General features: G+C 33.9%; 1 protein-coding gene across 2 annotated transcripts in view; it reads right to left on the bottom strand.

The window, feature by feature from the left end:
* Positions 1-18,261, bottom strand: part of LOC114332327 (uncharacterized) — a 186,551-nt gene that overhangs the window by 154,362 nt on the left and 13,928 nt on the right. For both annotated transcript variants that reach the window (XM_050649765.1, XM_050649766.1), the window contains exon 2: positions 1,311-1,337. In XM_050649765.1, coding sequence (XP_050505722.1) covers positions 1,311-1,337 — 27 coding nt within the window. The remainder of the gene's footprint in view (positions 1-1,310; positions 1,338-18,261) is intronic.

The raw sequence follows: 18,261 nt of genomic DNA, 5'->3' as shown, positions 1-18,261 counted from the left end.
ATTTTCAGCTGACCGAAACCGATTTCACAACACTGATGACTGATTTCTATACTAATATAGACTGATATCGATTCGAATGGAGTACCTATAGCAAACTAAAGCGCAATGTAAATGTAACCTATTGGGTATTGGCCATGAATAAGAAAACCGGACATCGGTGTATGGAATAACCGGTTTTTTTGACCGGTTATAACTGCCAGGTTAAACCGTAGGTAGAAAAATCGGTATAACCGAAAACCGGTGTTTTGTCAATAACCGCCATCCCTAATATTGCCTATTTTGCCTGTGATAAACCGATGTAATAGAAGAAAGATTGTAGAAGCGCTAGAATTAAATTTTTAAACACGTGGTCGTGTAGAAGGATTTAGATTGTGGACTAAAAGAGTAACCATTACTCGTCCCATGAACAAGAATAAAAAATCCGATGACTCGTATTATGGACAAGAAAAGATAAGACGATCAACCCAAGAGTTATAAGTACATGGGGTACCAAAAATTAATTAATAGACATAACATATGTACATGCATGCTTATACAGTGGTGAGCACGCTAATTACCGACAAAATAACGCAAAAGATGGAAAACATAATACATTGCGAACCAAAAAGAGATGAAACTAGTGAAGGTGGAAATTATCGTTATAAACGTATAAATAATTAACATTACATTACATAGTTTCCCACCTTTAGACGTCTATGACAGGAGTATTTTATAAAATTCTACTGTCACAGTGACAGTTGTCATACTCTTCTGATACGTCTAAAGGTGGAAAACTATGTAAAGTAATGTTAATTTTTACGTTTATAACGATAATTTCCACCTCCACTAGCTTCATCTCTCTTTGTTTCGCAATGTATGTTTTCCATCTTTTGCGTTATTTTGCCAGTTATTAGCGCGCTCATCAGTGCATTTGTTATGTTAGGATAACAAAACAAAAACAAAAAAAATTGTATTCTGATTTAAATTTACCAAATAGTTACCTCAACAAATTTTAAATATCAACAGTATAACTACAATGCTATTGTCAACAATGTTAACATTGAGGGATGTCAATTAAATCGGAAAATATATACTTTATTTATAATCAATTAAATGAACAAAAACATTTTGTTTAGCGACGCATTTAACGTAACCTGCCTTTCGTTCATTCAACAAAAATAATTTTTCAACAAGTACAATCGCAACGCAAAAGCAAAAAGGTGAAAACCATGCACTTTTATTGGGTTTGTAATACATGCAGTTATTTTAAAACACAATAAAAAATAGCTAGTACAAAAACATAAACACAACTACACCAAATACTTATTTACCTTTCATCGGGATCATTTGGGCGATTTCTTGAAAATTAAAAAATATAAGTTAGTTTACATAATTAAATTATTATGTGGTATAGTGAGAAAAGACACAAAATATCGCCCGTTAAAATATTCAATGTGTTTTAAATGTATTCATTTTTTTTTCGAATCCTGAGAAAACTAATAAGTATTTTTGGAAAATTTAAAGGCATAATGAAAGATTACGTTATTACCGAGGGCCGAAAGTCCCTTAGAATAAATAAAAGTTCTCCTTTGAATAACATATTTGCAATTAAAAATCACACTAAATTTTCTCTTTTATATTTACCTCTGTAACTTATTAAAATCAACATTATAGAAGTTTTCAGGTACTTTCGGCCCTCAGTAATAATATTTCATTCTGCGTTTAAATTTTTCAAAAATATTTATTAGTTTTCTCAGGATTCGAAAAAAATTAATACATTTAAAACACATTGAACATTTTGACAGACGATATTTGGCGTCCATGCCCTTAACACAAAATTTTCTGTCAGAATTTGTCAAAATTCAATATTTGTCAAAATTTAAATACACAAAGTAAGTGAGCTGAAAATCTCACTGTAGTTGAGGTTATCGTTCAAACAAATAAAATAAATGAAAATACTATTATGTACCGACAATCTTTTAATAGAAAACCTTTCGTGCGGTATCTCAGCACTTTTTCAGTTCTAATGATTGTGAAGTAACATACAGATGTAAAGCAATGTCAAATACAATGGTAGTCGTTGATAAAAGCTTATTAGATAAAAACACATTACATTCTAAATTATAAAAACGTCACAATATTCCAACCAATGAGGCTAAGAGTTGAATTTTGTGTCACGTACGACATACAAAAAAAAACACATAATTAAAACCAATAAAAATCTTTAAATGGAGTATTACAAACGAATATCTAATGTATCAATATAATCTAAAACGTTTTCGGTCACATTCAGGAACCTATCAAAACTCCAGGGAACCGCCTTCGGGTGCATTCTTCAACAATATGTCGTTGTGCACCACATTCACACTCATTAGTAAGGGCTTTTCCCCATATGTGTAAGCTCTCAGCTGTTCAAGCTGTTGAACGTTTTCCATGTATTAGCAGTTTAAAGCCTGGCTGTTTCTGATCGATACAGATCTTATCCAGACGTTTAGTCTGAAAGTTCCTGATGTAAGGTATCTTTAGGTGACCTTTAACAATGGAGGGTATCTGGAGCGCAGTATATTCATTTCGATATCAAGCTTGTTATAGTGGATGGGTAGTTGATGTTTAGCCTGGATTTATCTATATTCTCTAAAAAGAGAATGACATCTTCGTAGTTTCGGTGGTAGAATGTGACTCATAATGGGAAGCCAATAGTTCAGTCCTAGTCTAATAAATTTTACCTGAGAACCTGAAATCATTCGCACTGTCTGATTTAATTGGATATACTCAGCTTTCGAGTACACAAATCCGAGGATTATCTGATTACCGAAGGTTGAGGAAACCATGTGGTGTCACATACCTTTTGGATTATATTATTTCGAGTTTGCTGTCAAACATAAACTTGTCTTAGCAACCAAACTAAAGCTTGTCTTTGTAAGTGTTGTTTGAAACTTGAAGTTCTATCAAGAATTACTTCAAGATATTTTGCTGTTGATTTATTAGTCAGTAGTCCGTTTTCAAAATGAAAACGGGGAGTTTTTTGTTGACATTATTTAGATAGAAACAGCACATTTCGGTTTTCGTTGCATTAGGACGCAGCCTCCAGTCGCAGAAGTATTTTCCCATAATAGCAAGTTCGCCGGTTAGTATTGTTACTAGAACAACCATGTTATGTATTGCTGCAATATCTTAGTCATCAGAGTAGTCAAATTTCTGCAAAGTTCTCCGAGGCAGGCCCGCGATGTATAAAGTAAACCGTAAGGGTACCAAAACAGATTCCTGCAGCAGACCATTGCTGAATTTAATTTTAACACCTTTAAAATGGTCTGTCGGCGTGCTTGCTATAAATGAGTTTAGTTATTTTGACACAGAATGTCACGGAGTAGTTTTCAGATCAGTCCTCATCTCCAGACGGTATCGTATGAAGCTGATGTTGTTAGCTTTCTGTAAAAATCTAACAAGAATAAAAAACCGCTAAACGCCGTAAAAATGAGTGGCGCATACAATATTCCAACTACAAAAGAACTAATATGAATATTACGTAGCGCAAAAATGTATTTCCATTTTGATGCAAAATAAAATTTTAGTTTTATTAAAAAAAAAATTTCCATAATATTTGCTAAATTTGAAATAAAAAAAACGCCAGAAAAAGTAACTTTGATACAGTTTGAATTTTGAAACTCTTTTGTGGCGCGTTTACTTCAAATTTAGCAAATATTATAGAAAAATCGTTTAAAATAAAACTAAAATTTTATTTTGCATCAAAATGAAAATAGTTATTTTTCTACAACCACTATTCAAAGTGCACTTTTCTGCACGGTTTTATGTTAGCAAACTTGATATTTTCTCACAGTATAAGATATTTGACATTAGTGTGCAGAAAAGTGACGTTTCTGTGCCGCAAAGTGACGTTTCTGTGCCGCAAAGTTCTTTTCTGCACAGTTGACTACCTCATTCTGAGTAACGTTATATTCTGTTTACATCCGTGGACTACCGCATTCTGAGTAACGTTATATTCTGTTTACATCCGTGGTTAAACTTTAGACAAATATATAACCTATAAGACAATTATTATATTTAACTATAGCATAGAAACTAAATTATGGATGTTACAACTGTTTTATTTTACAATTTTATTCTTATTAAACATTTTATAATTATCAAATAACCAATAAGGATTTAGCAACCTGTGCAAGAGACGTCGAATGAAGTAGGTTTTGTGTAAATCCGTGACTGCATAAATATGATGTCAATAATGTGTAATAATTGTTAAAATTTAAACAAATTAAGGCAGTGCATTAATTTTTTAACTGATTTCTGTGCAATTTATTTAGGTATAAGGAATTTAAATTGATTAGTAGGTATTAATTAAATACAGTTTAAAATTTATCACATAGGTACCTGTTATAATTAATCGTCGTTTGGAAATTGTGATTTTTATTTTTAGGAAAAACTGTGCTTGTAGAAAAAGTATAGTGTGAAACACGTGCAGAAAGGTAATTTCTCACTCGTTTGAATTGCGGCACTCGCTTGCGCTCGTACCGCAACTTTTCAAACTCGTGAGAAATTAGTACCTTTCTGCACTTGTTGCACAATATACTATTTCCTAACTAGTGCGGAAAGTGATACTTTCACGCACGAGACTGCCGTTGACCCGAACGACGCGATAGCGGAGTTCGGGCAAACAGTCGAGTGCGGGGAAGACACTTTCCGCATGAGTTAGGAACAATTTTTTTTCTAGGGCCGTTCATTTGGAAAAAAATCACAAAAAATAGAGTTGTATCAATTTTTATTTAGAAGTGAAAATACACAAATTAATTCTTTGACAAGGTTGTCAAAACCAAATTTTCAATATAATGGGTTACCACGACGACTATATTGGTTTCCATGACGACGATTCAAAACCATCGTAATTGTCTACTGATCTGACTTTTAAATATTATGTCAAAATAATTTTATTTCATCGAATTATCGCGCTAAAATCATTAAAACATGAACACAATGAGATAAATTTGAAATAAATTAGTAAATAATATCTAAATATTAGTTTATTACATGTATTATAATATATTAGAATGTCATATTACAGGGTATTTTACTTTCCCGCACGCCGTGCGGGAAAACTTACTTTCACGCACACCGTGCGGGAAAGTGCAACTTTCGGAAACGAAATGCGTGCGTGAAGGTGGTTCTTTTAGCACGGCCGTAGAAAAATACATTTTCGCGCCACGTAATATTCATATCAGATCTTTTGTAGCTGGAATATTGTATGCACCACTCATTTTTACGGATTTTAGCGGTTTCTTATTCTTGTATCAGGAGTTTTTCAAAGTTTTTTATAAATTAAATGTATGAAGTTGAATGCAATTTTTCTCGATTACACGTTAAGCTTTATAAATGTCGCCTTTCTCGCATTATCTCCCAAACGATCTAGTGCCCATCCAATGTACACTAGATTTCTTTTCTATTGTCAGATCAAATTTAGCGTCGTAACCACTACAACTACATAAACCATTTCGGGAATAATTGTTAATTTTATTATATTTTGTAGCTTAATAACTTCTAAACGGCTTAACCGATTTTGATCACTAAACATGAGTTTTAAACGTATTGACAAGTAGTATCTGATGCATCTAAGGTCAAGTATGATAACTGACTCTATTACAGGAATTATTGAGCTTGAAAAACCGTTTTTCCCATAGAAAATATATTTGATCATAGTTATGAAGCCTATAACTTAAAAAATCGAATTTACCCGGATATGAGGTATAAACCGTCAGATTCGTCTAAAGTCCTTCTACAAACGCTCAGTTAATGGCGCAATTCGTACGTTGAAATTTTGAGTACTTGTCCAAAAACCAAAATTTTCAAAGTTTAGTTTTTCAGTTTTTCGGCGATACTGAGCCGTGTGTATGTCTTATCCTGACGGCTTAAACACCATTTGAAAGCTTAACTCAACATTATTGATTTGTTGTGTTTGCGGTTCTCCTGTCTCTTCTTGAACCGAAGATATATACCCCCAAAAAATATGCCGTTTTGTACCTACCAAGTCCTATAGCTGGCTTATGGGTGATCAAAAGTCACAAACTACACCGGTTCTGAATCGGCCCTGATCCCCTCTTCAAACACAGAAAAAAAATTCAGATCGGTTTAACTTTTCCAGTCACATACATACATTACACCCACAAACATTTTTGCTTTTTTAAATAGAAATTGAGTCATATTTCTGAGCTCGGTAACTTTTGAATGGTATAACCGATTTTCAAAATTAGACATGCGTTGGAAAGATAATGATCAGTACTATTCGAAGCCGCAAAGGTAGGACTTATATTTTCGAAGTTTTTGGGAGTTTTGGGGACGAGAACGAAAAACAGGCCCTAAATAGGAAGTGCCGTAAAATCCACACCCTTGGACCAAAATGGATGGTTGAAATATGAATGGGTGAGTCTTTTCCTGAACTTTAAGATGGGAGTTGGCACAATTTTTAATTCCGTCAGATTTAGAAAATCGAAAATTTCGTGTATGTATAGTGTCGCGTGTAGGGGGGTGTGGGTGTGTGCCACTGGCGAGAACTGCCGTTCTCTGGTAAAGAATAAATGATTGTACAAAACTGCGACAAAAAGGTATCGATATTTATAATTGTTCTACTTTAAATAGTTCTGTATAACGACTTTTGTAATCTTCTACCATAATAATTGTGCTACCACAGAACGGCGAACAGGAGATAAAATAGTACATATTAAAAATGGAGAAACAGAGTTATTAGTCAAGATTAAGGGGATCTCAAGAAGTAAATATACGCAACTAAGATACTGATGTCGGTACACTTAGCAGCACCACTTTATAAGGCCAAATTCAGACCAAAACTATATATTGATTGCTAATTTATTACAGAAAGAAAGATGTATTGTTGTATTGCCGTTTCCGAGAGACAAAGGGTGCTACTAACTTTACGGTAAAGCTAGCAGCATCATAGCTACATCTCGGAAAAAAAAGGGGTACAGGTCTCAACTTAGCTGCATGTTTGACTGCTAATTAATTGTTGCTGATTGGTATATTGACTAATCCTCAAAAATTACCCATATCCCTTAGCGCAAAACTCGCCCCCGAAAAAATGTCGAAACTAAAACATTTAATCGCAGGCAATCAATTGCTAATTTATTGCTTATTAATAACGGAAAGAAAAAAATTATTGCTGTAGCCGTCTTTAAGAAACAATGGGCTTACTTTAAGGTAAAGCTAGCAGAGCCATTAGGCTATTGATTATATTCAAAATAAGACAGATAAAAGGAACTACAACGTTAAAGGGGTTTTATTATTTGATATGGTCAATGGACATCTATATATGAAAAAACCGCGGAGTGCTACCATTTAAAGGGGTGCGTTTTTGAGAAATGGGTGAATTAGTCCCTGGGCACAGATTACATTAGGGTGAGTTCTACGCACTTTTGATACAAATACGTCTACATAAAAATTGTTCCTGGTTAAATTTCCTATCTAAATATAACTTTTTAAAGTCAAAGATACTTTTTTTTACAAAAATATATTCAAAAGAAAAATCACAAAGAAACCCAAAAGAAAGAAATTTTGTTTTTTGTCCCATAACTTTTGTCCACGGGGATATAGGTATAGACATTGCTTCACAGAAAAAAAACTTACATATTTTCTCTTTAAAATTGTGTTTGGTAGAGGTCATTAGGATTTACAGTTTTCGAAATATGATTTTTCAAAGTTCGCCACTCACAGCAATTTTGGGCAATTTTCCTTGTTATTTCGCAAATATTGTTCTGTAACTTTTTTCTACGTAACTTTAGGTATATGCAATGGTACACGTAATAGGAATAGAAATCAATTACCTTTAAAATGGTCTACTGTATAACGTTGTACGACTTTTTTTTAAAGAGATTGTGGTTTTTCAAGGTTTTATACTTTTACCGATTTTTTTATAATATAATATAAAAATAAAATAAAATTAGTATATAATATATTATATATTATATAATACCTAATATAAAACATATTATTTTTTACATTTTTTACGATTATTTTTGAAATTTCTCATTATAACTTTTTTTCTTGTACATGAATATACATCTACAGCGTGTCTACTTAAGTTGGAAACATATGGGAAACTTTTTTGTTATTGATTTTACGAAAAAAAGTTATTCTTTATAAAAAGTTCTGCATGCTCTTAAACCTAAGATTCAATCACCAGATATCAAATTTTGTCAATATTATACGAGGTACGTCAAAAAATATAAACTTCGTTCAAGAGTAAAGTACCTTTATTTCTCTCAAAATCGAAAATTATTATTATGAAAAGTTGTTTGGAAATAAAAACTAAGATCAAATATGCAATCACGTGCTTCTAATTGGAAAAAAATATTTTCCAAATTTTTCTCAAATTTATTGATACTAACTTCGTTTTTATTTATTACACATACGATAACTCTTTTATTATTACTTTTACGAAAAAAAGGTATTCTTTATAAAAAGCTCTGTATGTCCTAAGACCGAAGATGCAACCATCCGATATCACACTTTATTAATTTTATACGAGGTATGTCAAAAAATATGAATTTCACTCAAGAGTAAAGTACCTTTATTTTTCACAATATTGAAAAGCGTTATTAAAAAAGTTGTTTAGAATTAAAAACTATGTTTCAATATGCAATTACATCCTTCTAATTGAAATATTGTGAAATATAAAGGTACTATAATCTTGAGAGAATTTCATATTTTTTGGCACATCTCGTATAAAATTAATAAAAGTTGATATATCATGGTTGTGTCTTAGGTTTTAGACCATTCAAAGCTTTTTATGAAGAATAACTTTTTTTCGTAAAATGAATAATAAACGAGTTATCATATTTGTAATATTTAACAACGATGTTGGGTATCCATAAATTTGAGAAAAAAATTTTATTTCAATTACAAGCATGTAATTGCATATTTGATCTTAGTTTTTAATTCCAAACAACTTTTTATCATAAGAATTTTCGATATTGAGAGAAATAAAGGTACTTTACCCTTGACCGAAATTCATATTTTTTGACATACCTCGTATAATATTGAGAAAACTTGATATCTGATTATTGAATCTTAGGTTTTGGGACATGCAGAACTTTTTATAAAGGATAACTTTTTTTCGTAAAATTAATAATAAAAAAGTTTCCCATATGTTTCCAACTTAATTAGACACGCTGTATATATTGCGCAACAAAGAGGGCTTACTTTCTGTTCTTTAAAATGGTGTATCACCTATATTTAAATACATAATGGAAACCGAGTGATTCTTTGATATTTTTTAACCGTAGTATTTAATATATTTCTTTTACAAAAATTACAAAAACATTAGTCTTAAAAAACATCACTTTAGTTAAAATTATTTAAACGTTGACATTTAAAAAAATTTCAAAATCAAAGTCCATCTCTTCGTTAGCATTAGTTTCAATATCTTCCTCTGACACCTCAGTTATCTTAGAGTTCCCACAATTAGTACCAATGCACATGCAACTTTGCAGAATATTGAACAACTAATTCCTATCTTCCTACAACCCCAGTTTTTTGTACATCCTTTGGTACATTTACATGCTATTTTTTTCAAGCAAAGCTTGTGGTGCAGGAGCTTTGACAGTAAATATTGGAATTAATTCATATGTTCAAGTTTGCCCGGCCGAGTCAAGTGGATCAAAAGTATTACCTATAAAAAATAAGATTCAATCATAACACACAATCACATAAAAAAGTTATAATGGGGAATTTAAAAAATAATCCTAAAATCAAAAATCGTTGCAAGTACTTATTACAATTTGAAAAAGCATATCTTATTCAAAAATAACCCTAGAATTTTTTATAATACACCATTTTAAAGTAAACAGAATAAGCTTTCTTTTTTATTATATAATATATACCATATAGAAAAAAAAGTTATAATGGGAAATTTAAAAAATAATCGTAAAAATATAAAAACTCGTTAAAAGTCTTGAAAAAGATAACCTGTTTAAAAGAAGTCGTACAACATTATACAGTAGACCATTTTAAAGGTAATTGATTTCTATTCCTCTTACATGTACCATTGCATATACCTAAAGTTACGTAGAAAAAAGTTACAGAACAATATTTGCGAAATAACAAGGAAAATTGCCCAAAATTGCTGTGAGTGGCGAACTTTGAAAAATCATATTTTGAAAACTGTAAATCCTTACGACCTCTACCAAACATCATTTTAAAGAGAAAATATGTAAGTTTTTTTCTGTGAAGCAATGTCTATACCTATATCCCCGTGGACAAAAGTTATGGGACAAAAAACAAAATTTCTTTCTTTTGGGTTTCTTTGTGCTTATTCTTTTGAATATATTTTTGTAAAAAAGAGTATCTTTGACTTTAAAAAGTTAAATTTAGATAGGAAATTTAACCAGGAACAATTTTTATGTAGACGTGTTTGTACCAAAAGTGCATAGAACTCACCCTAATGTAACCTGTGCCCAGGGACTAATTCACCCATTTCTCAAAAACGCACCCCTTTAAATGGTAGCACTCCGCGGTTTTTTCATATAGAGAGATTCATTGACCATATGAAATAAAACCCCGTTAACGTTGTAGTTCCTTTCTATAGTACATAATCAATAGCCTACATAGCTACATCTCGGCAAGAAAAAAGGGGTACAGAGACCATCTTGGCGGCATATTTTATTGCTGCTGAGGGATGCTTTAAATTAGCAAAATTTTATCAATAAAAGATGCACTATATCTCGTAGCTGCCACATCATATGGATATTGCAGCTTAAGAGAAATATTGCCTTGTGTATGCAAAGAATATATGTTTTATATTTAAACCAGATTTAAGGCTGATCAATTAATCAATAAAGATGATCAATTAATTTTAGCAAGTTTAAATATTAGCATTAAAGAATGAATTATTAAGGAATATTTAATTAGCAATAAAATATGACAGTAAAATGGGTTCATTAATCATTATTTTTCAGAAACGGTTGCAGCAATAAACTGTTTCAACTGTTTCATGTTGAATTTTATAGTTTTATCATTTTTTCAGGGGTGAGTTTTGCGCTAGGGGATGATGGGAGAGGTTTGGGGGATTGGTCAATGTACCAATCAACATCAATTAATAAGATAGCAATAAATTAGAAATTAATTTCTTGCTTTTGAATTTTATATTTTCATAATTTCTTCGGGAGTGAGATTTGCACTAGGGAATGATGGAGTAGTTTTTCGGGAATGGTCAATTTACCAATCAACAGCAATAAATTAGCAATAAATTATACTCTTGGTCTAAATTCGGCGTTATAAAATGGCGCTGCTAACTTTACCGACATGAGATACTGTAACATAGGTACTACTGTAAACAAGTTCAATCACCATCAAGTTATAAATATCTCGCCAAATTAAACAGGTAATTGCTAATTGAGTTTCTCTTAACAACAATACTATTTTATTTTTTACATAAAACAAATTCTTACCGGTTCTATATTATTAGATTTACCCTACATGCCTTTCACCGGCTGCATCGTATTCAAAATGATTTCATATAAAAATAGCCTTCCTATTTGCAACCTCATGTATTACTACTCCCACAGAATCAAAAAAAATTTTATATCAACAAGACGTTTTCAGAATTCTAAAAATACTTCTTATTCTAAATTATTTTGTCTGTGTTCTTTAAATTTTATGAGTTTTCTGACACTTTTTCAATGAGAAAGGTTTATAAAAATAGTTCAGAAAGTTATTCACACTACACGTGTCAAATTTTTTACTGAATAAATGAACTATAGTCGACCAGCGCATTTAGCACTAAAAACACCAGAATAAATTGATTTTTAAATACAGCATCCAGAGACTTTCAACTTTTTGCATTGTGTTCAGGAAGAAGTCAGGAAAAAAATTTACAATAGAAAAATGGGTGGAAACGCCTATCTGCACCTTAAAGTGCATAAACATGTCAAAATCGGTGCATTAAGGGCCATATTTTGATATTCGGAGGGTTGATAAACCAACCCGCGATGCATCTGGTTCTCAGGGTTACTGCTAAAGCACGTCATCTAGAATTGTTCGGCACTAAATTGATGCAAACAGATTACTCTGGAGAATTTTGGGGTTGCTGAACACGATTATGACATTAGAACCGACCCTCGGAACACCTTGTACCCATGGTGACTGATATGCACGTCATCCTATGGAATTTTGAATTCGTCGGTTTTTGGAGATCGGTTCTGCTGGCGTATTGGTGTTCAACAACGTCAAAAACCCCCCGAGTAATCTGTTTATATCGATTTAATGCGGAAAACCCTCGAAACTCCAAAAGATGACGTGTCTCAGCAGTGACCCTGAGCAGCAGATGGTCCTGGGGTCGGACTGATGACGTGTGCGTGTTCAAAGACTTCAAAAATCTCCGAATAACCTGTTAACAGGAATTGAGGGCCAGAAACTCTCGAAACTCTAGATGGCGTGCTTTAGCAGTAACCCTGGACACCAGATGCTTCGGGGGCCGCTTTTGATTGCGTATTTGTTTTCAGCGATTATAAAAACCCCCGAGTAACAAAATCTGGTCCTTAATACACTTATTTTGATATGCTTATGCATTTTAAAATGCAACCATGCATTTCCTCCAAATTTTCTATTATAGACTTTTTCCTGACGTCATCCTGAAAATATAATAATAATAGTCTCCCGTTTTATGCCGTTGTGGCTTTAAGAGTATAGCAGGGTAGTCTGTTATATCTAGGGCCTACGGTATACATGGAAGGTAGCAGGGCCAGTGCTACGCTTCAACCGCCTATTATTACCCCTGGTTTTACCCAAGGTACTCATTTTATTCAGGCTGAGTCGACCTGGGGCCTAAAAACATTTTAAAAATGTCTAGTTGTTCCTGCCGGCGCGCGGTAAGATTTGAGCTCCGGACCACCGGCACGCGAGCCAAGCACACTACCGCGTAGCTACGCCAGCCCCCATCCTGAACATAATACCCTAATATTTTTTCCTAAATGCCCTGGTCTATAGATATACACTAGGGTGTATCACAAAAATTTTTTTTTTTATTATTTAATTTTTCAAGTTGATAAAAAGTTGTTACTACCATCATAGATCTACCAAAAAAAATATTTTTGAATTCCAACAATATTTAAGTCTCCCGGAATGTACAAAAAGTTTATAATTTTTTGTAAAAAAATACGTTTTTGAAAAAATAATTTACACAGTTTATAAATTACAAATGATGTAATCAAGTTAAAAAATGTGTATTTTTACATTTAATTTATCCATAGTAAACATTTTGGTTCTGAGTTAAATTATTTAGGTAACCCGGAATTACCCTAAATATATCACAATTTTCATATTTAATTCAAGTTTGACATGAATCAGAAACAGTAAAAAAAATTCTGATACAATCATTACAGTGCTGTATTTTAATGCAATGGGTCAATGAGACGGGCAGCTGGCACTGACTTGTGAGTCACCGGATGTCTGGCGTCTGGCTCCCCTCCACCACTCACTCACACCCTTTGTTTCTGTTAGCCACTCCACCGTTCAATATGACAGCACGTGGTTTGCGCGTTATTACATGTATTTCAGTGTGTTTTGTTTAGTGTGTGTCGTTTATGACTTGTGAATTCCGTGTGGTTTTGTTGTTTTTCTATCATGAGTAAAAAGACAAGCACTATAACAACGAGGAAATGCACTGAAGCTCCTATAGTCGGACAGCCTCTTGACATTAGTGATATTAATGTTTTACCTACTAAAAGTGACCTGCTGAGGTATTTTGAATGGGTGAGAAATCAGTTGAAATCTGAAGGATGCTACCAACCACAGAAAAAGTTAATTGCAATGCGAGTGACACATAAGTTAGAGCAAATTTGGAAAAAAATTATCAATACCTGTTTCATCTACTAACAATATTGTTTTTACGATTCTACAACTGCATGAGAGGTGTGAAAAGATTAAAAAATCTTCAGGTTGTACAAAAAATGCCAAGAGTTTTAAAGTTGCAGTTGAAAAGTTTAGATCTGACATTGATAATAGTCTTTTTGATATTTGTTCATGCAAATGTAGTGAACTAGACAAATGTTTGTGCCCAGCTCCAAGGAAAGTACCAAAATTAGAACATGCATTCTTGACAGACCAACGGAACTTGAGGATGATGATTATCGGAGGTATTGACCAAGCAGAGACTAAAAAAATTGAAAAACGAAACAAACGGAAGGAAAAGTCCCTGCAATCTAAATTAAGTAGGAATGTGGAACTAACTACTCCACCTGATTTAATAAATGTGGATATTCTTAGTAGTGACTCTGATGATGAATCCATGGAAGAAGAATCAAGTAGGCCTGATGAAAAAGTTCAAGGTTCTAAAATAACTCCTCTAAGAAACAAAATTGAAAGTCCAAGCGTGAAAGTAAAACAAGGCCTGCCAGTGAATCTGTCATTATTTTATAAGGCATGTGATCGCAGAGGCATTTAAAACAGAGCAGTTGCTCAACTAGCAAGTGCTCTTCTTCAAGATTTGAATGTCATATCACCAGAAAACCAAGCCGCAGTTATTGACAAGTCCAAGATTTTTCGTGAAAGGTTAAAGTACCGCCGAAGTATTAATTCAACTCGCACAAACGAAATAATTGCTCTTTACTTCGATGGTAGGAAGGATGAAACCATAATCAAAGAAATTGTACGTGGGAAATCTGTCCGTAAAACCATACAAGAAGAACACATATCTTTGGTCAAGGAACCAGGTTCAGCATATTTCGGTCATGTAACTCACAACAATGGATCTGCGAAAGATATGGTATCATCAATATTAAGTTACATGAGTGATAACTCCATTGATAACTCAAATATCAAAGCGCTTGGATGTGATGGTACGGCAACGAATACTGGAACATCGCAAGGAGCAGTTTTGTTGTTTGAACGCGCATTGAAACATCCGGTCCAAGTAGTAATATGTATGTTGCCCTTAAACGAATTGCCTCTGAGGAAAGTTTTTGTTGCTCTTGACGGTCCAACCACAGGACCAACATCATTCAGTGGGCCAATAGGCAAAGGTTTGACCAACTGCCAAGACTTCCCGGTTGTTAATTATGACAAAATAGATAGCACCTTCCCAGAAGTCGATAGTAAAGACTTAAGTACGGACCAGAAATACCTTTGGGATATATGTCAGGCTGTAGTCAAAGGTGAATGTCCCTCTGAGTTGGCCAGTAGAAACCCCGGAAGCTTGTCCCACGCCCGGTGGTTGACATTACCAAATAGAATCTTACGTCTGTATATTTCAACTATTGAACCAACCCCACAACTTAGAAAGCTTGCTGAGTTCGTCATGAAAGTCTATGCTACCTCATGGTTTGCCATAAAATGTCGTAATAAAATTATCCACGCATCACAACACTTTTTCTTCATCGTACAGTGCACCAAGTTTTTAGACAGTGAACTGAAGGCTGTGGCTCAGTCTTCCTTGCAAAGAAACGCGTTTATGGCTCATCCTGAACACATCCTTTTAGTGATGTTGTTTGACTCTCGAAAACATATAAGAGCTTTCGCAGGCAAACGGATAGAAAAAGCTCGACAGACAGAAACAAGGGCACATCGAGTCTTCAAACCACCACAAGTTAATTTTGAGGCAGAAGACTACATCGATCTCATTGACTGGCAATCCACCACAGTTACAGAACCACCACTTATAGCTGACTTCAGCAAAGAAGAGATTGAGATGATTGTTAATTCAGGAAGCAGTGATAGAAAAGAGTTCAAAATACCACTTCACACTCAAGCGGTAGAACGAGTTGTAAAGGAAGTTACTGCAGCTTCTAAGCACGTTTGTGGTGTTCAAGAACGAGAAGGCTTTATAAGATCAAGATTATTGGACAGAAAGTGACTTCCTAAGTTTGAAATTAAGCGACAGTACACATCTGCTACAGCTGTATTGCAAAAATAAATTACAGGTAAGATTTATTTCATACTTATTTAGGATTACATCACAACATTCTGTTTTGAATAGTAACTTAGTATTAGTACTATAATTACAATCTGACACTTGCCCTAACAAATTCCCTTGGTTCCAGATCGAAGAAGCATTACAATACCTGTGGCTTTGAAGGCTAACTGGATTTGTTTAGCCAACATCCTTCAAGATGAAATAAAGAACCATTTTAAAGATTTTTCTTTGTCAACTTTTTATCTGTAATCTTTAAGTAAAATTTTGTATTTCTTTAATAAATTTCGTACCTCGATTTTTCGTTGTTACAATTGAGATTTTCATAAAGATTATAAGGGGTCAAAATTCCGTTTTTTATTATTTATTTTGTGACGCTCATGATCGAGATAGCGCGCCAAAATTTGGGAGTAAGTAGGTTATGACGTAACTAAGTAAAATCTTCAGGGGCGGAACGCTGCTTGGGGTACAAAGGGGTGGTAGGCAGGGGTGAGTATAAAAATATATGGGGGTTTTTTTGCCGTTCGTGATTGAGATAGTGCACCAAAATTTGGGAATAAGTAGATCATGACATTACTAAGTAAAATCTCCAGGAACGGAACGCTGCGTTGGGGACAAATGTTGTGCCGGGTCACAAAAAAAATAATACACACTGCGATTTTGACCCCTTAAAACTACCCTTATCCCCAACTCTGGTTTCCGGCTCTGGGGATTTTAGTTAGCTAAGTCATGGTCTACTTATTCCCAAATTTTGGTGCACTATCACAATCTAGCACGTCGCAAAAAACCCCTTATATTTTTTATATTCACACCTACCCCCACCCCTTTATCGGCCACGCAGCGTTCCACCCCTGGAGATTGTATTTAGATACCTCATGATTTACTTATTCCCAAATTTTGGTGCACTATCTCGATCATAAGCGTCACAAAAAAAATAATAAAAACTGCGATTTTGACCCCTTATAACTACCCTCATGCCCAACTCTGGTTTCCGGCTCTAAGGATTTTACTTAGTTATGTCATGGTCTACTTATTCCCAAATTTTGGTACACTCTCTCAATCACGAACGTCGCAAAAAAACCCCTTACATTTTTTGTATTCACTCCTGCCCCACCCCTTTGTCGGCCACGCAGCGTGCCACGCCTGGAGATTTTACTTAGTTACGTCATGATCTACTAATTCCAAAATTTTGGTGCACTCTCTCGATCATGAGCGTCACAAAAAAAAATAAAAACGGCGACTTTGACCCCTTATAACTACCCTCACCTCCAACTCTGGTTTCCGGCTCTGGGGATTTTACTTAGTAATGTCATGATCTACTTATTCCCAAATTTTGATCCACTATCTCAATCACGAACGTCGCAAAAAACCCTTTATATTTTTTATATTCACCCCTACCCCCACCCCTTTGTCGGCCACGCAGCGTTGAACCCCTAGAGATTTTACTTAGTTACGTCATGACCTACTTATTCCCAAATTTTGGTGCACTATCTCGATCATGAGCGTCATAAAAAAAAATTATAAAATCCGCGACTTTGACCCCTTATAACTACCCTCGGCCCCAACTCTGGTTTCCGGTAGTTGGTGAAAGTCATGTACACAACTAATTCAACATATCCCCGTATAGTTTTTCCATATTACTTATCACGCACAAAATCCGCTTCTATCTCTCCGACTATTAGGAGCACATTTTGTGAAAAATGAACGGTTGTCTCAGAAAAAACGCATGAAACAGCCGGTGATTTTGAATGTCGGTTTTTTAAATAAAATTTGTGTCAATTCGACACAAACGTACACTCCGTACTTGTGCGAAACTGGCTTTTAAAATTAAAATTTAAATTCAATATTTGTTTGATATTCGAATGTTTGTCAAAGTATCTTATTGACAAAAATCAAAATGAGTTTTAATGGTGAAGAGCGCAGCTTTTGTATCCAATTTTTTTATTTCACCACAAATGAACTTAGTTTCTATAAAGCTGTTAAATTGTTATCATTCCATCATTCTATAAAGCTGTTATCATTGAGCGAACATTTTGAGAAATATTTTCCCGAAGATCTGGAGTAATATGACTGGGTCAGAAAACCTTTAGAGTCATCTACACCATCGAGTTACAACAGAAGAAAAAGAACAACTGACAGAATTGTCCTGTGATTTTAGCATAAACCTTCTATAGTCCAGGGCCCATCTGTTTTAAGATGGACGTTGAAAGGTGACTCAAACTTTTTTGCAGAAATTGCTTGAAAATAACTCAAATAATACTATTTGAGTTATCCTCCCTCTCAAAAAGGTCCGGAACATTGTTTAAATAATTAGAATGTCAAAAAATGAATGAAAAATTCGATTTTTTTCTTCGTTTTTT

The sequence above is a fragment of the Diabrotica virgifera genome, chromosome 4 (genome assembly GCF_917563875.1).
Source record: "Diabrotica virgifera virgifera chromosome 4, PGI_DIABVI_V3a".
In the NCBI taxonomy this organism is placed as follows: Eukaryota; Metazoa; Arthropoda; class Insecta; order Coleoptera; family Chrysomelidae; genus Diabrotica; species Diabrotica virgifera.
This window is presented reverse-complemented; position numbering and strand designations above follow the sequence as displayed.